Here is a 24,917-nt window from a genome sequence, read left to right as displayed (position 1 = left end):
GACTTCAATTGGTGCACTCCAGAAATAAAATCCCTAGGAGGCTTTGCAGCCCCTGCCACCCTTGGTGATGCCCACAGTTTAGGATGCTACACTAATCTAAAATACATCTTTCACATTCTCTCTCTCTCTCTCTCTTGATAAGTAATAAATTTGATAAATTTGTGTCATGTAGAACTGGGAATCTGTGTAAAGATACAAAACTTGTATTGTCCCTTGAAACAATTTGTGTTCTAGCCATAAGAACAAGGTTTGGTTGCTCACAACCAAAACTGGTTTAATGCATCTCCATAAGGAATTAAACCATAGACCAATACACTTGTGAAAATAATTTTCCTAACTGATACGAAATTGAGTTTCAAAAAACCCCCATTCAAATTTGCAAGCTTACTCAATTAGTCAATTTCATATCATGATATCTGCCCACCCACTAGGCAATCCCACCAAAGCAGACAATTCCACAAGTATGATCAAATCCTGGCCTTGAAAATATTGTTTGGCAGCTGGGCAGGCCTAATACCCAAGTGCCTCTATCATCACCAAATCAATGCAGGTTGATGTTAGGAACCACAATTTATATATATATAATAGAAGAGAATTACAGTAAAGAAACCCAGAGATGATCTCTGTTCCCTAGCAAAAGCTAGTCCCTAGCATAAGCTAGTAATATTCAAGCAAAAGCCAAATAACTGAATGAATCCTATTTCCCTCCATCTTGCCTCATTTATATTCTAGCCTTCTAATCGTTTTCCTTTTCTCCAAGTCACCCGTTGATAAGTGGCTGGGCCCAATTCATATAGGCCCATGATATGAAGTACCTAACAATACCTTCCCCTTGAAAACAGCCTTGTCCTCAAGGCTGGGATTAAGAATGCAAGGTGCCATGGTTTTCAAAGCTAAATTATACCATTCTCCATTTGCCCTAGCTCTCAACCCTCCTCCGTCGAAGATTCTTGTTTGGCTTATACCCTGGATTGGATTACTTGATCCTTGCCTTTCATATTTACCAGCTATTGCACTGTCTTGAACCTTCACAAAATCTGAATTTAAATTGTGGCGCCCTTCTATTAAACTAAAATCTGTAGATGACCCTTCCCATGAGATATCGTCAATGATACCGGGGTCATAAGCAATGACAGCCCCACCCCTATTGTGTGTCCAGCACCTACCTAACCGTATGCAAATGCCTCCAAGGTTGATGAAGTTTTCTGCACAACCCACCCGTTGTTTGGACCAAGAATTACCAACCACAAATTGGTCAGCACTAAAATTTGGGTGCTTCCCTTCCACCAAACAAGAAAGTGGCCCTATATTCCGCTTGAGCATTTCATCGAACAACTTCTTTGCTTCATCAACTCTTTCTTTCTTACACAGCCTACCAATGAGAGCATACACAAACTCATTGGACCTCATAAAAGTCCAAATTCTGTCTTCTGGTAAGAACCCTAACCTTAGTTATCTTAGGCAAATACGGTTGCTCCTCCTTGTGGTATGTCAAGAGCCCTAGTATACTGAAATAGCAATCCCTTTTTATACCTATCCTTGGATACTCCTCTCGAGCCACTTTGTGTTGTTGCTCAGACCATTCCTCCTCCACTGGTTGAAGCTGGCGGTCGGTTAATTGTCTTTCAAAGTAATAGGAATTGTCTGCGCTAATGGATTGGGCCCTCAAAGGAATAATAAGCCCACGGGCTCCTTCTCTCCAACCTTCAATGAAATAATTACTGACTATTGGGCCTTCAGATATTTTCCAACTCTCAACACCATCTTTAGGCTTATTGATGTTATAACCCGTATAATCAGCCAGAGCCCACTCCCGGACGGTCCACCGCTCAGCCCTCGCGATTCCCAGATCTACAGTCGATTGTCGTTGCATCGACGCAGCGTAACACTCCCATGGATGCGTTGCCGTATCCGGGGGGTTTCTTTTTAAGCAATCGGAAGCCGTTGCTCGTTGGCTCCTTCTCAACAGTGCCCGTATTTGGTTGGTTTCTGGCCGGAAAGCTTGGGATGAGTTCAGCCGTGAACTCCCGTCGGATCGATTTTATCACATCCAAGTCCAACTCAGGTAAATCTGCGCTTCTAGGAGTCCGTTTCTCGTCCTTGGAAGAATTTTCTTCTTCAATCTGCTGCTTGAAGCCAGCGAAACCACCTAAAGCTTTGCCTGATGTCTTTCTCATCTCATCATCTACAACAACTTTCGATTCTTCGTATGAATCGCAACCCTCCACCCGGCTCTTATGCTCCAGGACCTCATCGTTCATCACTCGCTGATGTTCCTCTCCCCTCAATCGATAGTTCGGGTAGTCACCCCACTTCCTACTCATCCACTGTTCCATCCGAGTCTGAGATGTTGCAAGCTTAGCAATAGCTTTTTCCAGATAGCTTAAATTCTCCTTCATAGAGCTCATATTTTCTACAATTTTTTTCTCTAGTACTTCCAACCTTTCTTCTTCTCGCTCCATCGGATCCGGCAGGTACGGAACAATTGTTAGGAACCACAATTTATATATATATAATAGAAGAGAATTACAGTAAAGAAACCCAGAGATGATCTATGTTCCCTAGCAAAAGCTAGTCCCTAGCATAAGCTAGTAATATTCAAGCAAAAGCCAAATAACTGAATGAATCCTATTTCCCTCCATCTTGCCTCATTTATATTCTAGCCTTCTAATCGTTTTCCTTTTCTCCAAGTCACCCGTTGATAAGTGGCTGGGCCCAATTCATATAGGCCCATGATATGAAGTACCTAACAGTTGAACTCCTTGAATAAATATGTAACGTCCTAGTCTCATTCAATGCATGCCAGAGACCCTATCCTGACATTTAAGCTCGTCTAAGCAGATAGCAAAATGTGTCTAAACAAATAGCATCTAGAAGACTCAAATTGGTTTTGGGCATCCCAATAACCACTATTATTTGTTTTGTTGCTCCTTCAATGTAAATTCTCATAAAAGAAGCTATATTCAGTTATTTTGACAAGAACAAGTAATAAGGTGTAAGTGCTTGATACCAATGTGACTCCTTGAAAAGTCACCAACTTATGTCCAAGTGCAAAAGTAAGATTAGAGTATCAATAAAGACGAATAACCTTACATGTCAAAATTCTGAAAAAGATTTCGTAAGGTGCGTGCTTCCACACAGAAACCCTATTATATCACAAAGCTCAAAACAGTTAGCTAATCGGCATTCTTCAGATGCCATTGAAACCAAGTAACATAAATATTGAATTTGGTAAGCCGATGAATCAGGATAATATTCATTACCCTCAAAATCTCCAGGACGAGAATACGATGCCACAGTGGCAAATCAAGAGATATAACTCGCACTAACATGCTGAGAAATACCTGTTTCAAATAAAATTAAATAACATTAGCCGACACAAATACATAAAGATAAACAGGAAAATATTGTTCAACTGAACAAACAATGTTCGCAGCAGTAAAAAATTTGGTAACGTGGAAGACAAATTTCCCTCTGAACAAAAGAAAGGTGTATTATACCTCAGATTCAGTAGTAAGGGATGAACTATACAGCCTGATAATGTGAGCTACAGAACGCAGGACTAGGCGACGAAAGTAAGGCTCTCCTGCTTCCCCTTCAACCTAATATAACCATAAAATGTGATGAAAATAAAGATGCCCGGCTACCTTTTGGAAGACTTTAGAGTAATCCATGTTTAGGTGAATAAGCAATGTTTTAACCAAAAATATCACCTCAGAGTTGGTACGAAGTGATGTCATGAGAAGAGAACATATACGGTGACGCAATACCTGTCATTTCATCCATCAATCATACAACAGAATCTCCAATACACAAATCAAAACCTAATGTTACAGCTACATAAGTACCCGTTCAAAAGGAATCAAGGCTCTGAAGAGTACCACATAATTACATAATATGAACCTGAAAAATTGTCACAGAGAATACTGTTTAAGATATATCCTATTCTTAATTAATTCAATTTCCATTTACTTCACAAACGAATACAAAAACGAAAGAAGAGATGGAGATAACTGAATGTGAATAATGTCCTTAGCACGGGTCCCATATATATGGTTCGAAATGTTGAAGGTAATTTGAAGTGGGTGGCACCAACTGTGGAGCATATTGTGCAAATGTGCGGGTGAAGAGTTTTTCTCTCCTCATTTATGAGGAAGGATTCAGGAACAGGGATAAAACCATTACTCGAGTAAGTCAAGTGCAAACGACCGTTGAATTGAACTAGCACGTAACCAAATAGCCTGAAAACATATGAGGAAACAAATAAGAATTAACAACTGGTATATGGATTGCAATATGGGGACTGTATAAAAAAAACTAAAACTGTGTTTGGATTTGTTCTCAATGTCTTCCATAAAATATATTGGAGAATGTAAAGCATATTTGATTTATATGATATTTTTTACTAAAAATAGCATGTAATATAATAATGTGCTTGATCAGGAATATCGTATCGTAAGTATAAAAGAATTTAATAATGTGCGAGTATTATCAAATTTTAAAAAATAGGTTATTTGATTAAAATATAATATCGAGTATTCAGAGTGAACAATGAAGAGTTGAAATAAGTAATGATTATAGTGGGAAAGGTTAAAAGGGTGGCATAAAATTTGGTTTCATTTTACAATGGATCCAGCATACCCTAATTTTTTTGGTTTAGTTTGATGAACTTCAAAATTGTTAATATTTGAGTACATAAGCAATTGATATAATTTAGCACATACAGATCCACCTGCAGCAAGAGTTGTCAAGTCTTCAAGTACGCAAAGCCCCAACTTCCCAGATTCAGTAAGGGTGTCCCTCATCAATGATGAGCCTCTAGAAACAACTTCTTGCTCTAGTGACCTGCTTGTGCATGTTATTTTAATAGCAGAGGCTGATTGCACTTCAATTAACCATCTAAAAGCCAGCTTCATTAATATATAGCATGCAAATCATCTACACGAACTCATAACAACCACATAGGCCTAAAATAAAAATCTAATATGAATTGTAGGAAGATAGAAGATGAACAATATGGAGATAAAATTGCGTTAGACGAATCAATTGTACGTACTCTAGACGATTAATATTGCGACTGACATCATTAGTAACAGAATTAGTTCGAGAAATGTATCCTCCAGAACCAAATTTGCCTGCAGGCAGTGACTCTGCAGAAATCACGCGATCAAATATCAATGCTACTGCTTGCCTGAATGTTGCTGCAGCAGTACTGAAAAGGATTCAAAAAAGATTAAGACTGGTGAGTTTTTAGCTTGCCACTATCACTAAAAATGTCTGAATTAGAAAACCAAAAAAGGATAAGATGAAGAGTGTGACTGAAAAACTCAGAACACATAGTAAAGATTACTTACTTTCGCACGCTATCAGATGACCTACTTTCAAGGAGACGGAGACATATTCCAAGAGCATGAGCCATGTTCTCCTACCAATATAGGAAGTCAATGGAAAATGAACTTCAGGAAACCAAGAATGTCCACAAATCCAACTCCGATGAAAATTTTGCCAAATGCTCAAGTGCGTTAAAACTTATAATGTTTCAATCATTCACAACAATTAAAAGCCTCTCCACCAGTAAAAGTTACTGCCAAGGAATAAAGTTTTCAGACAACTAAATTTGGAATATCACATCCACGCAAGACTATTTACAATTTACCTGAAATACCCAAAAATATTACAACATATACCTAATTAGTTCATATATTAAAGATATCATGCAATTGAAAACATAGGCCGCGGTGAGGATCCACTAGAAAAAATCAAGAGAAACGGGAAGTAACCCGAAATAAATATCCCTCTAAGCACCAATTTGACAATAATAAGCTAGAAAGTGTATTAGATACTGATAAGTTCCTATTTGGATATAATTTTTTATATTTAATTGATAATATTCTCGTGATTCGTTCTTTGGGTCATGATTGTTCACTGTTTATGTTGGTTGGTTTAGTTGGAAAGGAGTAGGAGGATTTTTTATGATCTAAAAGACTCACTTTAAGAATGTTGGATAAGATCACGTATAGAGCCGCTTGTTGGAGTTAAAGAATACGGAGTTTTAAATAAATTTCAATGTAAGATCTGTATAGAAGCTGGAGTTTCATATTTTGTTAGAGTCCACTTTTTGTAATTAAACTATTCTATTAATATATTATCGTTTCCTATCCCCCAAAAAAATAATAATTACAATGAGTCTTGAACATAAAGGAACAAAGCAACAGCAGCCGCATGGGGGGAATTTTATTCTCAGCTAACAACGTTATTGGGCTTTTGAGCAACTCGCATCACATATATACTACCAGGATTTTCCAACCGAGAGGACGCTTTAAGATATTTTTTTAGAGAAAATTATGTTATATTATATAATAACTAGCTATTAATTACAAAAGCGGATAACGGATCCGCACGTTAAACAACAAAAACTCGGATCATATTAACAACATATAGTTTTGATCTCACTCACGTACCCTAGCGTGCAGGGTTTTCGTGAGCTTAGTGGTTTCTAAAACAAACAACTCACGACCACTAAAACCTCTGGCAAAAAAAAACAACAAAAACCACTAAAACCCAACGGTGAGTCTTAGTGGTCACTCACGAAAACCCTGCACACTTGGGTGCGTGGGATCAAAACTATAACATATAAAACTTCAATCCCTAAATAAATCTGAAACCGAAATCTTCTTAAACTCCTTATGCATCTTATCCATGTAGATGTCTAAATCTTAAGTTTGTCCCAACACTCTTCAACCAACTCTACTATATTTTCAAAAAGTCTTATATTCCTCTCTTATATTCCTCTCCAACCAAACTGACCAACAAATACAGTGAATTACCAACATCCAAAAAATTATTCCCTCCTACCAAGCTCTCGTCCAAGATCAGCATCAAATAAGTCTTTCGTCGACCTCGGAGCTATCCATACCAGACCCAACTCCTCCAATGCTCCAACACACAAGCGTCTCGTGAAAGGGCAATGAATAAAAATATGATCTTGGGTTTCCACCTCTTGCCGACACAACACGCACCCGCTCAGGCAAAGAGAAAAAGTAGGCCACCTCTTTTGCCAAACCGCGATCCACGAAAAGATTTGAACCTTCGATGAGATGGGCTTTTTCCAAATGACATGAAAAAGATAGAATGAACAGAAACCACTAACTGGAAAGAAAGTCTCGTAGAACTATTTGACAGAACAAATCCCCGAAGAATCCAAGGCCCATTTTCTAACCTGACCCTCTCCAAAGACCCTAAACAAAAAGCTCAACTTATTCACCTCCTCATCCCTCAAATCCCGCAGAAAATGCAAGTCCATGAAATAACCGAGGAGAAAGATGAGTTATCCGATTGAAGAAAATGGAAAATAGGTCTCTTCTGAACGATGATACCTGGAATAAGGATGTAAAAAAATTCTTAAAGAGGAAACTCCCCCACCACGGGTCCTCCCAAAATCTGATTAAGCTAAACTTTTCGCTTCGTTATTTGATTGAATTAATTATGTTTTGTGAGGACAAACATTATCAAACAATTTTTATTCCTTTAAATCATTATCTAAGTTTGTTTTGTCAAGATTAGGGGGGGATCCGTTGCTTGAATTTATGATTTTATTATTGTTATTTGATTAAATCCCTGAATTCTTGAGTGCATGTTTTATTGTTTTTAATTCTTTCACAGATTAGCTACCTTTGGACGGTTTTGTGTGTTATGTTTGAAATTCAAAGATGAAATTATAATATGATATAATATTTCATGATGTGGATTTAGATTGAGATCGAGTGATAAAATCAAATAGATGTGCGCTATTATTTAATCAAAGGCTAGTGGATTTCATAAAACTTCAATTATGATGAGAGTTTTTTTTATATATAAGAAACGAGATCATATTATATATATATATAACGATCATCTGATAATTACAAAAAGGCGGATAAGAAGACCGCAGATGGAACCTTTAGTACTCATTAAATATCAACAAAATATAACACTTCAATCTCTGGCTAAATCTAGAATCGAGAACATAACAAACTCTTTATGATTCCTAATCCACGTAGAGACCTTCAATTTGATCTTTTCCCAACACATAACTCCCGATTCTGCTTTATCTTCAAAAATTCTCTTGTTTCTCTCCAGCCAAACGTGCCAGCAGATAGAATGAATCACCATTGTCCAAAGTAATCTCCCCCATCTACCAAGTTTGCACCCTAGATCACCCGCAAATAAATCCTTTGTTCACCTCGGAGTTTCCTTGCACTGCAACCCATGAAAAAACTTGAACCTTCGATGGGATAGGCATTTTCCAAATGACATGAAACAATGGGAACGAAGGGAAATCCATGTCAGGGAAAGAATACTCATAGAAAGATTTAACCGAGGAAAGACCCGAAGAACCCCCCACCCACTTCCTACAATCCGAAGCCCCTGCATCCAACCTAACCCTCTCGAAGGATTCTAACAATAGACATAACTCATTCACTTCCACATCCGTCAAAACCCGCATAAAATGAAAATTCCAAGAGACACCGAATCTAGGGATTGACTTTCGAACTGAGCAAAACGAGAAATCGGAGAATTGTGAATTGAAGATAACGGGAAGAGAGTAAGATAAAGATTCTTGAAAGCAGAATCCCCCATACTTGTTACAATTCAATACTATGTTTGGCGTAGCATGAGAGAGTATATTAACAAGTGTTCTAAAAGGCAACGCCTAGGCGGTGGGCGGTTCCACCCACCGCTTTCTTGCTGGAGGTGTCGCCCGCCTAATCTCCCGCCAAGGCAGCCAGAAATTCGCTTAGGCGGTTACTATTTTTTATTAAAAAAAATAAAAATAAAAATAAAAAATTAAAAGAAAGAGACGCGACACGAGAAACAAACGCAGAAGGAACGAAGAAGTGCAGAAAAGAAAGTCAAGCAAAAAATTAAATCTCATGTTACGTATGAAGACATGATATCTATTAATATCCATGTTGTTGTTGTTATTATTATTAATAATATTAAAATTATTAAAATTTTATAATAGTTTCGTACAAAAACTGAAAAAAATAAAATTATATTTATAGTAAAACTCATGACTATCCCAAGGTATTTATTATTTAGGCTTCAAAAAAACTGCCTAGGCGGCTAGGCGCTAGACGGTGGGTCGCCTCCCACCTACCGTCTAACGTTTTTTAGAACATTGATATTAAATAAATAAAGAATACTCGTCACCTTAAGGATAGATGGAGAACCAGTCAAAAATAATATGAGAATTGTAAGGGACTGCAACGGTGAACCGAAATCTTGATAATTTTCTCCGTTGATTTTTTTTCTTGCTAGCTTTAATTGTTTTGGAAGGAGTTTTAGCTTTTTATTAATTAATTGATAATTGATTTGATTTTAGTTTAATTAAGTTTTTCAATCCTTTCGTAGGTTAAATATAGTTTGACTTTTAGTACTTGCTAGTTAGTTTTGGTGGAACAACCCTTGTTTTCATGCATATACTAAAACTTGATGTTGAAGATTTAAATAGATTGGATAAGATATTCATTCAATGTTCAACTAAGGATTTTATATGATTTGATATTTAGATATTCTGTTATTTCTTTGTATATATATTAAGGTGTAACTTATACACTTAATTCAGTCCATGAGATGGCTAATGGCTTCCCCTTTTGAATCTGATAAACAGCCACCAAACACGCCTGATTTTTCACTAATTCACTCTATTACATGCCACAAACTCAATGGTCAGAATTATCATAATGGTCCCAGTCCGTCATTATGTTTATAGCGGCAAGCGCAAGGAAGATCTCTTATCCGGTTCATCCAAGCGTCCAGCTTCTGGTGATGGAAAATTCAAGGCTTGGAATGTTGACAACAACATGTTTATGTCGTGGCAAATTAATTCCATGGTCCTCAAAATTGGCGAGAATTTCTTACTATACCCCTCTACCAAGGAGATATGGGATGCAGTCCATGATACATATTTAGCCCGCGACAACATATCTGAATTATTTGGTGTTGAAAGTTTGGTTCATGAAATACGACAGGGTGATGACAATGTCACGACATATTTCAATGCTCTCGCCAAACTTTGGCGGCAGTTGCATTTATTAGAAACACGTGAATGGAAGTGCACGGCTGATAAATCACAATTCAGAAACATTGTGGAAACCAAATGAGTGTTTAAATTCCTTCAAGGCCTCCATCCATCCCTTGATGAAGTTCGTGCCCGCATCTTGGACATAAAACCATTGTCAGGGCTTCGCGTGGGTTTCTCCAAGGTCCGCCATGAGGAAAGTCGGCGGAAGTTGATGTTGGGCTCCACTCGTTCTCCTTCAGTAGAAGGTTCTTGCTTCCATTCAGCCCTCATTCTCGACCATTTCCGACATTGGTGCTCGCAATTCGCCCATTTCTGCCCATGTTCCTAATCAGCATATGTGGAATGGTAGGCCTTGGTGCGAGAAATGCAAGAAACTCAATCACACGTTGGGCACTTGCTGGCGCATTCATGGCAAGCCAGTGGACCAAAAATCAGCTAGAGAAAAACGTGCCAATGTTGCTTCAGATTCTGTCTCTACTGCCACGCAACAACCTTTCACTCAAGCGCAGTTGGATGTTCTTCAGCGGTTGTTCAGCCAGAATTCTGCTCAAATGACTTCAATTATTAGCACTAATACAATAGTCCTTCAAGGTGACTTCTCTCTTGTATTTTTCTCCAATCAGGATTTGAACTCTAAGTGGATTGTTGACTCGGGCATCTCTGATCATATGACAGGAAATTTTTCACTTTTTAGTTCATACAAGATTACAATCCTTGCAGGGATTCTCGGTCTGTGTGTATTGCTAATGGATCTAGTTCAAAGGTATTTGGTATTGGCTCTTTATATATCTCACATGATATTTCTTTACAATAACACTTTGTGCTCTGTTTTTGGTTTAGCACGTCGATCTCAATTGTGCTACTAAATTCTAGGGGATTTTTGTTTTTTCCAGGAACTGAATTCGGGTAAGACGATTGGCAGTGCTGAACTACATGCTGGCTTGTTTCTCATCTAGATGGACCTTAACTTTAAGAATGGGCCGAAGAATATTCCAAGCCCAACTCTTCCTAATTCTTGTTCTGTTTTCCACTCAAATAAAGACAATGATATTATTTTATGACATTATAGATTAGGTCATCCGAACTTTCTGTACCTTGCCAAACTGTTTCCAGTTCTCTTTAATAATAATCACCAAGTTTACTTCAATGTGATATTTGTCAAGTTTCCAAACACACACGTAGCACCTTTAACCATACAAACCATCAAGTGGCATCAACACCTTTCTCACCCATCCACAGTGACATCTGGGGGCCATCAAAAATAAAAAAATGTCACGGGTGCTCGTTGGTTCCTTTTAATTGTAGATTATATACTCGAGTGTCGGGGGTATTCCTCATGAAGGATAAGTCGGAAACCACTTCCCTGTTCTTCATTTTTCATTCCATGATTCAGACTCAGTTTTCAGCCAAAATCCAAGTCCTGCACACAGATCGAGCCCGAGACTATTTTAATTCAGTTTTAGGTACTTATTTGTCCTCTCATGGCATTGTACACCAAAGTTCACGTGTCGACACCCCTCAACAAAATGGGGTATCTAAACGCAAAAATTGTCACCTCCTAGAGGTTACCCGCTCTCTTCTATCCTCATACAAAGTCTCTAGCCATTTTTGGTGTGAAGTAGTACTTACTGCTACATAACTAATTAATTGCATGCCCTCTCATGTCCTCAACTACAAAACACCTATCGAGTCTCTCTTGTAATCTTTCCCGAATACACATGCTTAATTTTATTCCCCTGAAATCTTTGGGTGTTCCGTCTTTGTTCGTGTTCATTCCCATCATCGTGGGAAACTCGATCCAAGGGCCATCAAATACACATCCAAGGTCTTGCTACAAATGCTACTCTCCAGTCACCCGCAAATTCTATCACTCTCTAGATGTCTCGTTCTTCGAAAACGAACATTTTTACCCCAATTTATCCATTCAGGAAGAGAGTAACACCAACGAATCTGAACTCACATCATTTGTAGACCCAATCCATGTTACTCCAGAAACAGATCACGTACCACAACCTAACTCCCAATCAACTTCTCCAAATACACCACTCAAAGTCTATTCAAGAAAGGTCATCCAAATGGAGGGACAACAAGAACCAGTACAAAGTCAACCAGTCTAAGACACTTCTACAATACCAATTCCAAATGGAAAAGACAAAGGTACTACTGAACTTGACAATAACTCTCCAATAATGGACCATTGCGACATTGATGATAGACATATTGCTTTAAGAAATGGAACTAGGGCATGTACACAACACCTGATATGTAATTTTGTCTCATTTGACTCTTTATCACTTGCATATCGTTCTTTTGTGTCCAATTTAGATCAAATCCAGGTTCCAAGTACTATCGAGGATGCCCTGAAGGATCCGAATTGGAAGGTTGCTGCCTTTGATGAGATCAAGGCACTAGAAAAGAATAATACGTGAAAGATTACAGAACTTCGCCCCGGAAAACGAACTGTTGGGTGCAAATGGATATTCACAGTGAAATATAAAGCTGATGGGAGCATTGAACGATACAAAGCACAGTTAGTTGCAAAAGGATACACTCAGTCGTATGGAATTGATTACCAAGAGACGTTTGCTCTTGTTGCAAGACCCAACACAGTCAGGGTGCTCCTATCAATTGTTGTCAACCTTGACAGACCATTATTCCAACTAGATGTTAAAAATGCATTCCCCAATGGGGAGCTGGGGGAAGAGGTGTACATGAATATTCCCTCAGGAATGGTGGCAGAATCTGTGAGAAACAAAGTATGCAGCTTGAAGAAGTCATTGTACGGCCTTGAACAGTCACCTCGGGCTTGGTTTTATCGGTTTACAAATGTGTTGACAAAAGAAGGATACATACGGTGTCAATCAGATCACACTCTATTTGTCAAACATGTTAAGGGAATGACCAATCCTCTGATTGTCTATGTTGATGACAACGTCCTCACACAAAATCATAAAGCAGAAATGACCTGTCTAAAAGGTGTCCTTTCAAAGGAGTTTGAAATGAAAGATCTGGGACATCTTTAATATTTTTTGGGTATGGAAATGGCTAGATCATCTAGTAGAATCTCAATTTCGCAAAGTAAGTATGTTCTAGACCTACTAAAAGAGACAGGAATGATAAGGTTCAAACCAGTTGATACCCCAATGGATCCAAACGTGAAAATAGAGATGAATGGAGATCGAACACTTGTTGACAAAGGAAGATACCAGTGATTGGTTGGTACATTGATCTATCTATAACACACCCGACCTGACATTGGATACATTGTGGGTGTTGTCAGTCAGTTCATGACTAAACCCACTGAAGAACACATGAAAGTTGTAGAGTGTTGAGATACCTGATGGGAACACCTGGAAAAGGGTTGCTCTTTAGGAAGACTATATTTCGAAATATTAGAGTCTACAGTGATGCTGATTGGGCAAGTTGTCTTGTTGATAGACGCTCTATATCTGGATATTGCTCGTTCATATGGGGTAATCTAGTGACATGAAGAAGCAAGAATCAACCATTTGTTTTTTATAAGAAACATATATATTATTTGTAGATTATGATAAATTAGGGTTTTATTTTATAATATATATTGTTGATTTGATAAGATATTATCTTTGTAAATTAGGTAGGATGAGATTTGTTATCCCTTATTCACTGGGATATGATTTACTCTTTGTAATTATAAATAGATGTACATATCATCTCAATAAAGTATTCTCCCGATAATTCAATATTCTACATGGTATCAGAGCGCCAGGACCTCTCAATTCTCGTCCAGCCCATCTTTCTTCTCTTCTCTGCCATAATTTTCCGCAGTCCACTCTATTAATCTCCTCTTCAGCGGCCCACCTATAGCACTATGTCGGCAGAATCTTCCACTGTCTCTGTGATTTCCAGCGACACAGTGGCTGAGAAATCCAATGGATCGATCGCTTCTCTTTCCGGCAGCGAGTTTTCATATCTACAAATTACCTCCCATAAATTAAATGGGCGTAATTATCTTCAGTGGGCTCAATCAATCAAGATCGTAATTTGCGGTCGTGGAAAGTTGGGTTATCTTACTGGTGATCTACCATCGCCTGACAACAATGACCCCTCGTTCAAAACCTGGACAGCCGAAAACTCAATTGTTATGGCTTGGCTTCTGAATTCAATGGAGCCCCAAATCAGTCGGCGTTACCTTTGGTTTCAAACCGCGAAAGAAGTTTGGGACGCAGCTCGCAAGATGTACTTCGATCTTGGAAACTCTTCTCAACTATTTGAGCTTCGCTCCAAACTGAAAGACATCAAACAAGGGGAGAAATCTGTCACCCAATACTTCTCTGAACTTCAGGATATTTGGCAAGAATTGGATCTGTTTATTGAAGATACTTCGCCATGTACTTCCTGCAGCGTTAAAATCCGGCAGTCCTTGGAAAAAGAACGTGTCTTCGATTTTTTGGCTGGCCTCAGCCGCAACCTTGATGATGTTCGTGGCAGAGTTGTTGCACGTGAACCATTTCCATCACCTGAAGATGCCTTTGCTGATGTTAGACGTGAGGAAATGCGCAGAAAAGTAATGTTATCTGATGATTTCTCCCGCCAACAGTCTGCCCCTGATGTCTCTGCCCTTGTGACACACAAAACATCATTTTTTACTCCACGTACATCCAAACGCCCTTGGTGTGAGCACTGTAAGCGCCCTGGACATACAAAAGATAAGTGTTGGGAACTACATGGTAAGCCCGCAAACTGGCAGCCCAGAAAGAAAGGGGATACGCACGGTTTTCACACCCAAATCATCCAGGATCATCCTGCAAATTCTGGACCAGCTGCACCCTTCACCAAGGAACAGATTGAGCAGATTGAACAGTACTGTCATTTTCTGCGTCAAATGTCTCTGAATCCCTCCACCGAACCCCCTGTTGGGTCCTGCTCAATGACCCAATCTGGTATGATTTTTTGGGCCCTTCACTCTACTTGTCTAGGATCTTGGATTGTTGATTCCGGTGCATCCGACCACATGACATCAGATTCCAGCTTATTTTGCAATTTTACTCATTATTCGAGTCCCACTTTTGTGAAAATTGCTAATGGGTCGATGACCCCTGTTATGGGTATTGGTAGTATCCGTTTGTCGCCAGATATTGTCCTCAATTCGGTCCTCCATGTCCCTTCCTTAGCATGCAATCTCATTTCTGTTAGTAAATTCACTCTTGATAATCATTGTGTTGCTAAATTTGTGCCTTTCTCCTGTCAGTTTCAGAACCCACGATCGGGGAAGATGATTGGCAGTGCTAGGATTCACAATGGTCTTTATTATTTGGAGGTTGCTCCGCCTGAAGGTCTTCCTACTCAAGTTTCGAATATTGCCTCTACTTTTGTTTCTAGGTCTAGTGAAATAATGTTATGGCATCATCGGTTAGGCCATCCCAGTTTTTCGTATTTAAAACATTTGTTTCCTTCATTATTCAATAATAAACATCTTGATACATTTGATTGTGATGTTTGTCCCTTGGCTAAGCATACTCGATCTCCCTTTACTTCTAAAACGTATACACCGTCTTCACCATTTGCACTCATTCATAGTGATATTTGGGGGCCTTCTCCAGTCACGACCTCCCAAGGAAAAAAATGGTTTCTAACCTTTATTGATGATCACACGAGGGTCACTTGGGTTTACCTCCTTAATAACAAATCTGACACAAGTCAAATCTTCACAGCATTCCACAAAATGATTCAAACACAATTTCATACAAACATTCAAACTCTTCGCACTGATAATGGTACAGAATACTTCAACACCATCCTGGGTGAATATTTGTTGGCACATGGAATCATTCATCAAAGTACGTGTGTCGATACCCCACAACAAAATGGGGTATCCGAAAGAAAAAATCGCCATTTGTTGGAAGTTGCTCGGGCCTTAATGTTCACTATGAATGTCCCAAAATATCTCTGGGGGGATGCCATCCTAACCGCCGCTTACCTCATCAATCGCTTACCAAGTCGTCCTCTAAATTTTGCTACCCCTTTATCCCTCCTCATTCAGAAATTCCCTCACCTCCACATAACCCATAAACTACCATTAAAGACATTTGGTTGCACCGCCTTTGTCCATATCCATACCCACCACCGCAGCAAACTAGATCCACGAGCTATCAAAACTATCTTCATTGGTTACTCACCCACTCAAAAGGGTTATCGGTGCTACTGCCCCAAAACCCGGAAAATGTTTGTCTCCCGGGATGTCACTTTCCTTGAAAAAACACCTTATTTCTTCTCCACTTCGCTTCAGGGGGGGAGCTTAGATGAAGCTTGTTGGGATAACCTACCTCTTCCCGCAACTGATCCTATCCAACTAACTCTTCCCACAACTAATCAGATCCAAGAAAATACACCCAATTCTCTAGAAAATATTTCAGGCTTGGAAACAAAAGAAAAAGCAATACCACAACGAGAGTTGCAAGTCTACTCCAGACGTAAACCTCAAAATAAAAACACTGTGAATCCTATCCACAGCCAAGAAGATGAACCGATCGTGGATCCTCAGTCAGGTAAAATTTCTGATCTCGATATACCCATAGCTTTGAGAAAAGGTATTCGACCATGCACTCAACACCCTATCTCAAAGTTTGTTTCCTATTCAAATCTATCATCATCATTTCGTGCTTTCATCTCGAATGTGTCTAGTGTAAACATTCCCAGGTCTGTTCAAGATGCTTTTATGGTCCCAGAATGGAAAATAGCGATACTTGAAGAAATGCATGCATTAAGGCAAAATAACACCTGGAGTTTGGTGGAATTACCACAAGGGAAAAATACAGTGGGATGCAAATGGATATTCACTGTAAAATATAAAGCTGATGGATCAATCGAAAGATACAAGGCTCGTCTGGTAGCCAGGGGATTCACTCAAACATATGGCATTGACTACACTGAAACATTTGCCCCTGTTGCAAAACCCAACACTATCAGAATTCTTCTATCCTTGGCAGCAAATCTTGATTGGCCGCTACATCAGCTCGACATAAAGAATGCCTTCCTAAATGGTGAACTTGAAGAGGAAGTCTATATGAGTCAACCTCCAGGATTTGAAGAACAACTAGGATCTCGAACAATGTGCAAACTTCACAAGTCACTTTATGGGCTGAAACAATCTCCACGTGCCTGGTTTGGTAGATTCTCAAAGGTAATAAAGAATTTTGGCTATGTTCAGGGACAAGCAGATCATACTCTCTTCATCAAACACTCTGAGAATAAACACATCACCATTCTCATAGTGTATGTTGATGACATCATTATTACTGGAAATGATAGCAAAGAAATGGCAAGCATAAAACAAATGATGGCAAAAGAATTTGAGGTTAAAGACCTTGGAACACTGAAATATTTTTTAGGAATGGAATTTGCCAGAAGTAAAAAAGGTATCTCCGTCTCTCAGCGAAAGTACACATTAGATCTTTTGGAAGAAACGGGAATGTTGGGCTCTAAACCTAGCAATACGCCCATCGAGCTAGGAAACAAAGGGAAGATGTTTGAAGGAAAAACGGTGGACAAAGAACAATATCAGCGACTTGTGGGAAAACTCATTTACCTATCACATACTCGCCCAGATATTGCCTTTGCAGTCAGCCTAGTAAGTCAATACATGCACTCACCATGTCAAGGCCACCTCGATGCTGTGTATAGAATTCTGAAATACTTGAAAAAGGCTCCAGGAAAAGGCTTACTGTTTGCAAAACATGAAAATAGAGCAGTACATGCATTCACCGATGCAGATTGGGCTGGATCTATTTCTGATAGAAGGTCTACATCAGGATATTGTACCATTGTCTGGGGAAATCTGGTAACATGGAGTAGCAAAAAACAATCTGTCGTTGCTAGAAGTAGTGCAGAGGCAGAATATAGAGCACTGGCCCATGGAGTTTGTGAACTAATCTGGATAAGGAGAATTATGATGGAATTGAAACTTAAGGTTGAAAAACCTATGACATTGTTTTGTGACAACAAATCAACCATCAGTATTGTTCATAATCCGGTTCACCACGATAGGACTAAACATGTTGAAGTTGATCGTCATTTCATCAAAGAAAAGATAGAAGGGGGTGATCTCAATGTTGAATATGTTCCTACTTCTCACCAGTTGGCTGACTTGCTCACCAAAGGACTATCAGAACAGGCTCATGAATTTCTTGTTGGCAAGCTTGGTCTCATCAACATCTACAACCAAGCTTGAGGGGGAGTGTAGATTATGATAAATTAGGGTTTTATTTTATAATATATATTGTTGATTTGATAAGATATTATCTTTGTAAATTAGGTAGGATGAGATTTGTTATCCCTTATTCACTGGGATATGATTTACTCTTTGTAATTATAAATAGATGTACATATCATCTCAATAAAGTATTCTCCCGATAATTCAATATTCTACATTATTAAAACTTAGTAATAGTTACATAGGAAGGTGGATCAGTGGTCCACTATAATCTCTATACAAGATCTAGGAAAGTATTATTAGAAAACCAAACTCCAATCCCTATACAATTCTGAAACTGAAAACGATTCGAAGAGAGGTGAATTTTGTAACCAAGCGGCTACTCTCAACTTAATCTTATCCCAAATCTCTTCCCTCGAAACCTCTTCTTCCTCAAAAATCCTCCTATTTTCTAGCCAAACGAACCAGCAAATGCAATGAGTTATGGCTGCCCAAAGAATTCTCCCCCTTTTGCCCAGATAGCTCCCCAAATCTGTTGCGAACAATTCCTTCGTAGTCTTCGGAGTCACCCATGACAATCCCAAATCCTTCAACCCTAACCACCATAAGGATAATGCGAATGGACAATGCACCAACATATGATCCTGACACTCACCCTCTTGCTTGCATAGCACACACCAATTCGGATTAAGAAAACATTTTGGGAACCTCTTTTGGATCATTTCACAAGTCGGTATCCTTCCCAGAATTGCAGCCCAAGAGAACACCTTTACCTTTGAAGGAATCGGAGCTTTCCATATCGATTGAAGAAGATCATATTTTGGGAACCGAGTTTCCGGAAAAAAAGAATGAAAGAAAGATTTCACTGTAAACTCACCTTAGGCATCTCATTTCCAACACCTAATATCCTCTCCTCCCTCCCTAAGACTAACCCTGCCCAAAACATCCAACAAATTGATTAAATCACCATCTCCTCATCTCTGAGATCGCGACGAAAATAATTCCAAGAGAACAAGTTAATGGGTGAAAAAGATTCTCTAGAAAGGAAGTGTGAAATAGGCTTAATATGAGCTCTAGAAATTTGGAAAAGCACTGGGAAAAGGATTTTAAAAGATGAGCACCCCACCCAAGAATCCTCCCAAAATCTAACTCTATCTCCCCCTTGACTACAAACCTCACTGATTTAATAAAAGCCGGATAAATCCTAGAGATGAACTTCCATGGGCTACAAAACGTGTTATTCCTTGCCAATCCCGCGTCCCAGCCATTCTCTTGCATGTTGTATTTGCTAATTACAATTCTCCTCCACAACGTGTTCCTCTCTTTAGAGAAACGCCATCACCATTTGCCCAAGTTGTCACTCGAAGTAGTGCAGAAGCTGAATTCCGTGCTTTATCCAATGGAATTTGCAAAGGCATGTGGCTTAAAATGTTGCTCAATGAACTGGAGATAAGAGATAGTCATCCAATAGATATGATGTGTGACAACCAAGCTGCATTAAAAATTGCCAAGAATCCAGTCCACCATGACAGAACCAAGCATGTGGAAATAGACAGACATTTCATAACCGAAAAGATTGAGAAAACGGTAATTGATCTCCACTATGTTCCCTCTCACATGCAGCTGGCCGATATCTTGACAAAAGCCGTCCGTCGACCAAACTTTGAAGAATTGAAGTCCAAGCTCGGCATGAAAAACATTTACCGCCAAGCATGAGGGGGGTCTTGAATATTTAAATAGATTGAATAAGATATTCATTCAATGTTTAAATAAGGATTAGATAGGATTTGATATTTAGATATTCTGTTATTTACTTCTATATACTAGGGTTAATTCGGTCAATGAGAATCATTCTCTTCCCTCATATAGATTCTATACTTTACCACGCTAGACATCGTACATTTGCAGTTAATTTGTGGCATTTGATGAATTGATGCATTGATTTTTATAATATTTTTTAGTTTAAAGAAAACCAGACTAGATACCATCAAATGTGCAAATAATGATGTTTCCAATACAAGGAGAATAATGTGAAGACATGCCAAATCTAAAGTAAATTAAAATTATAAATCACTTTCATGTATTTGCATTATGGAGAATCAAACACATCAAGATTTCATACAAATCAAAATATGGTATATTAAAGCAAGAACACATAAAAACAACATGAAGCAGCAAGAAACAAATCAACTATAATACCAAACACAACTTGGAATCCTAAAAAAATATCCTAGTTTAACAAAATAAATATTTATTATAATCGAAACATATAAGACAAAGGTACCATAAAAGTAGCAAGCTTTTGAGATTATAAATTGGTGCAAGGTTTCCAACACGTGACATATTAAACAAGTGCATATAACCAACCAATCTCGTACACGAGACAGATTTCAATATTTCTTGCTTTAAGAAATCGGTTATAATAGAACAAGCCAGTTTTTTAATTTAAAGCTTTGTTTGGGAGTTTGGATTTTGAAGCAAAAGAAAACCTAGAAAAGAAACAAAAGGAGATTTAAAATTTTGGTTCTTTGGGAGATTCTAATGGAAAGAAAAGAAAGAAAAATAAGTTGTTTAAAAGAAAAAGTTTCCTTCAAAATGTGAGTGGAATGAGAGGAAAACTAAAAACTTCCTTTTCTCTTGCTCTCTCCTCTTCTTTTCCATCTCAACTTTTCTCTCCCAACTTCCAAACTAAGCCCAAACAAGTTAGGTGGTGGGAGTTGAGCCAAACTCCGGGTGTTCATAAATAAATAAGTCCAAGGAGGGCAGTTGACATAATTTCCTAGTTTTGTCTTATTTTATTGGGTATGCCCAGTCTATTTGTATATATTTGATAAATAAAATTTATTTTACCAAAAACAAAATGGTCGGTCACAGAAAAAAGCAGGGAGGGTGGTTTCCAGGTTACATGCGACTTCATCAAAAGTATTCGATAAAGAGTAAAGACTATGGCATAATTAAGATGGTGGGAAATGTTTTAAAAAATTATGAGTCGTGAATTTAGCATACCTCGTTATCTGGCTGTAAATTAGACTGAAATATTATGAGTATAGTTTGCAGGGTCTTAAGCTGAACATTCTCATCTGCCATCTCAGCATGCTGGGAAAGAGAAGGCAATAAGTAAAGAAGAAAACATCTAAATGCACACATGATATATAGCACGTGTCATGCATTATGTAAAAATACCAATGAATAGACAATGATAAAACCTCCTTATCAAACAACAAAATAGCATCACTTTTTATTTGAAATCAAAAGGGAAGAATTAAAATGTATGAGGTATTGTTATTAATATAAAAGACAACTCTCATTTTTAATACAGAATACAGATCAGTCAGTTCATATTGAATTGAACCAATTAATTTGCACAATTTGGTTATGTCGTGTATATGCTTATTGATTTATTCCAGCTATACTCACTTCCTTGAGAGTGGAAAGAATTTCCTTGAGGGCCGAAGATGCAACAGCATCATGCGAGATAAGCTTTTGCAGACATGACAATCCAATCACACTCAGCTTCACGTTTCTAACCTCACAAGCCATCACAAAAATCTTCAATATATCCTCGTTATGTGCAATCTCATTCGGGCTGGAGAGTGACCTAAGCTGCATTTCCACAGAATTTATATATTTAGTCAAGGGAAAAGAACCTATCACCCAGAGACGCACGAAAATACATTTTTCACTTAAAAAGTTCAGAGTTAACGAAAATTCAGATCGAGTGATGAAGCATGAGCTGATAATCAATCAACCTGGTGATACAAATCGAATAAAAAGCATATCCAAGTAACGTAACAATGCAGGGAGGATGAAATCAACAAAAAAAAACCCCAAGAACGGTACCTTTAAAATCGCGTGTTCAGCTGCGTCTTTGACGGCGGGGTAACGGCGGCGAGCCTCGGCTGAAAGGGCCCTCAGATCGGACTCCAGCACCGTCATGAATGCCGCCATCCTTCTCCCAACACCAGCAAACTAGCGAAAATTATGCTTTTTATATATGCGTAGCTTTGTCTCTACATAAAGAGGGTGAAATTCAGAGAAGAGTCTCGTTTTCTTTGTTCAACGGATCTGCTTTGATTCACTCTCGATATTGAAGAAGAGAGGAAGTCACGTGCACGCCACGTGAGACTTACAACTGTGACCAAAAGGGTTGTCAATTTGGGGTTGAACAATTATAAAATTAAAAAATAAAAATAATAATGAGGAAGGAAAAAAAAAGACAATTTGCTCAAAAATCCTCAAATGCAAATATGTTTTGCTTTGGGATCTTTAGTCATAAAATGTGGTATAAAACCATACAAAATGTAGTACAAATTAACAAAAATTGTGGTACAAAAAAGTGGCTAGGGAGTGCAGAGCAAAACATGTTTGCATTGGGGATTTTTGAGCAATTTGCACACAAAAAAAGGGCTTCCAAGGTTTAAATTTTGAAATCTTTTAAAAATAAAATACAATACTTTTTATTTAGTTGAAAATACAATACATTTTGATATTGAGTAGAGGGATTTTTTTTTAGAGTAAATAGTGGGGTTTTTTAATAAAGTTAGTAAACACTATTTAAAACTAATTATTTTATTTTCAACATTGAATTAATTAAGATATTCAAAATTTTAGAATATGATAAAAGAATTTAGATCGGTGAAAAAAATAGTAATTACAAAATTTTAAAAAAAACAAATAAGAAAAGATGAATTTAAAAAAAAAATTATGTTAATCATGTTATGCTCTTTAACATTAGTAATATTGTTCTTCGAAACAAAGTATTAATAATATTGTATGGCTGAGAATATGATTATAATTTAAATTAAATTTCATCAGATTAATTGAAATTGGTTAGAATATTAAGCATAATTTTAATTAAATAAATAATAAGAATTAACCATATATGATAGAGGGGGAGAATTCAACCATTTATAACAACTCGATCTCTCTTAGGCTTTGGAAGTTAAAAGGTAAAATTTTTCATAAGAGAAAAGAAAAGAAAAGAAAAAAAGGTGAGGAAAAGGGAGAGAAGAGAAATGATGTATTTCTTTATTTGAGAGTTGAAGAAAAAAAAATGAAATAAGTTAAATTTATTTAAAATCAATTTTTTTTGTTTGTGTTTTCTTCCATTTTCGTCCACTTTTGAAAATAAAATTTTTTGGTTGAGACAGAGGAAATTTTTCTCTCCCTTCCTTTCTTTTCCTTCCTTTCAAAAACTCCCCAACAATCAACTTTTTAAAATTTTATTTCATTTCCCTTCTTTTCCTTCCAAATCACATCTCTCAAATGAAGCCTTAGAATCCTATTATCAATTCTAAAATAAAAACTCGTATGAGATCGTCGCATATTTCGATTTCGTGATATTGATCTCCTACCCAAACGACCCATAAAACATGTCACAAATATTAATCTTCACTTCGGTTATAGATACGGTCTGCGAGACCCCACTCCAATTATGATTAATACGGAATTTTAAATAATGTGCTAATGCATCAGACATTTTTTCCATGTTATGTTTTTTGGTTGAGTGTATATCACGTGCAACTATCTCACGGTCCACATATTTATATTCATGAGATAGGTCGACTGGTTCATACATGCAGTGAAACGCAAAACTAATTGCATTAAAATTGATATATATTACATAATATTTATTCATAACAAAAGTAACAAAATAATATATTTTTGCAGTAAAAATTAATACTTTGAACATACAAATTAATATTTCAGTGCGTCGTGTCAGAGATCTATTTCAAACATATATATCCGATGTGTTTTGGGTTTTGATATTTTAAGTACTTTAGGGTTTGAATTTTGAACCTTTGTTATGAATTTTGAACCTTTGTTAAACTTAATTTTAATAACAATTACGATGAAAATAGTAACTTAAAATTAACTATTAAATATGAAATAGGACGATGTCGTTTGAATTCAATTGTGTGTTTTCTATATTTTACTTAATATATATAATTTATTCACAAAATTTGTGGCACCCAACTGAGGGTCTAACTAAAAATAGATGTCACATTCTCTAACAACACCTCTTATAGGATCAGTGTCTTTTTTTGAAGTATCGTAGGTAGTAGCATATCGAAAGAACTTAAATTAATAATATATGTGGAAGCAGCTTATTAAAAAAAACACAAAAATACAACATGATCTTTATTCAACAGATACAACTGGATTATTCTTAACATGTATGGCATAGACCAATAGAAACGGAAGTACTTTATTTGACATACTTAGTCTGAAGAACATAGCATTGACTATATAACCACGAGACCATAACTTATTCAAGGCAATGGACGGAATATTCACTAACATTTCCCTTCCTTTTTCCATTTTTGTGAGCCCTGACTCTGGAAATTACAATAGATGAAAAATATAGAGGTTAAGTCTTTAAGGACTAAGTGATAATAAATAATGATTCATAGGATAAATGTATGTGTGTGTGTGTATATATATATATATATATATATATATTACTAGATTATTATAGTAAAGGATATTTAATCAACCAACTTTCAATTAATCATTGAAGTTTGATATTAAATTACGATTATCCTAACTCAATTTCCAACAAAACCAAAATTATTAGACAAATTAGTCATTTTATATGGTCACCTCTTTTTTAGACATTATATTATATCTTATTTATCAAAATGACACTCATTATCTTTG

At 37.3% G+C, this 24,917-nt stretch overlaps 1 protein-coding gene across 5 annotated transcripts in view; it reads right to left on the bottom strand.

Moving 5' to 3' along the window:
- Positions 1 to 22,347, bottom strand: part of LOC140880684 (uncharacterized) — a 49,077-nt gene extending 26,730 nt beyond the window's left edge. For 2 of the 5 annotated variants that reach the window (XM_073285331.1, XM_073285332.1), the window contains exons 1-12: positions 22,098 to 22,346; positions 21,675 to 21,860; positions 21,264 to 21,353; positions 5,355 to 5,425; positions 5,057 to 5,212; positions 4,725 to 4,845; positions 4,186 to 4,241; positions 3,849 to 3,903; positions 3,714 to 3,770; positions 3,501 to 3,602; positions 3,264 to 3,344; positions 3,094 to 3,146 (exon numbers count right to left, since the gene is read on the bottom strand). In XM_073285331.1, coding sequence (XP_073141432.1) covers positions 3,094 to 3,146; positions 3,264 to 3,344; positions 3,501 to 3,602; positions 3,714 to 3,770; positions 3,849 to 3,903; positions 4,186 to 4,241; positions 4,725 to 4,845; positions 5,057 to 5,212; positions 5,355 to 5,425; positions 21,264 to 21,353; positions 21,675 to 21,860; positions 22,098 to 22,205 — 1,136 coding nt within the window. In that variant the 5' untranslated portion in view covers positions 22,206 to 22,346. Of the gene's footprint in view, positions 1 to 3,093; positions 3,147 to 3,263; positions 3,345 to 3,500; positions 3,603 to 3,713; positions 3,771 to 3,848; positions 3,904 to 4,014; positions 4,138 to 4,185; positions 4,242 to 4,724; positions 4,939 to 5,056; positions 5,213 to 5,354; positions 5,426 to 21,263; positions 21,354 to 21,674; positions 21,861 to 22,097 lie in introns of those variants that run through there. The other 3 variants (XR_012149710.1, XM_073285333.1, XM_073285334.1) reach the window with 3 other exon arrangements.
- Positions 22,348 to 24,917: the final 2,570 nt, after the last annotated feature.

Source organism: Henckelia pumila, chromosome 2 (genome assembly GCF_033568475.1).
Source record: "Henckelia pumila isolate YLH828 chromosome 2, ASM3356847v2, whole genome shotgun sequence".
NCBI lineage: Eukaryota > Viridiplantae > Streptophyta > Magnoliopsida > Lamiales > Gesneriaceae > Henckelia > Henckelia pumila.
The sequence above is the reverse complement of the archived record's forward strand: the minus strand, read 5'-3'. Positions and strand labels throughout refer to the sequence as shown.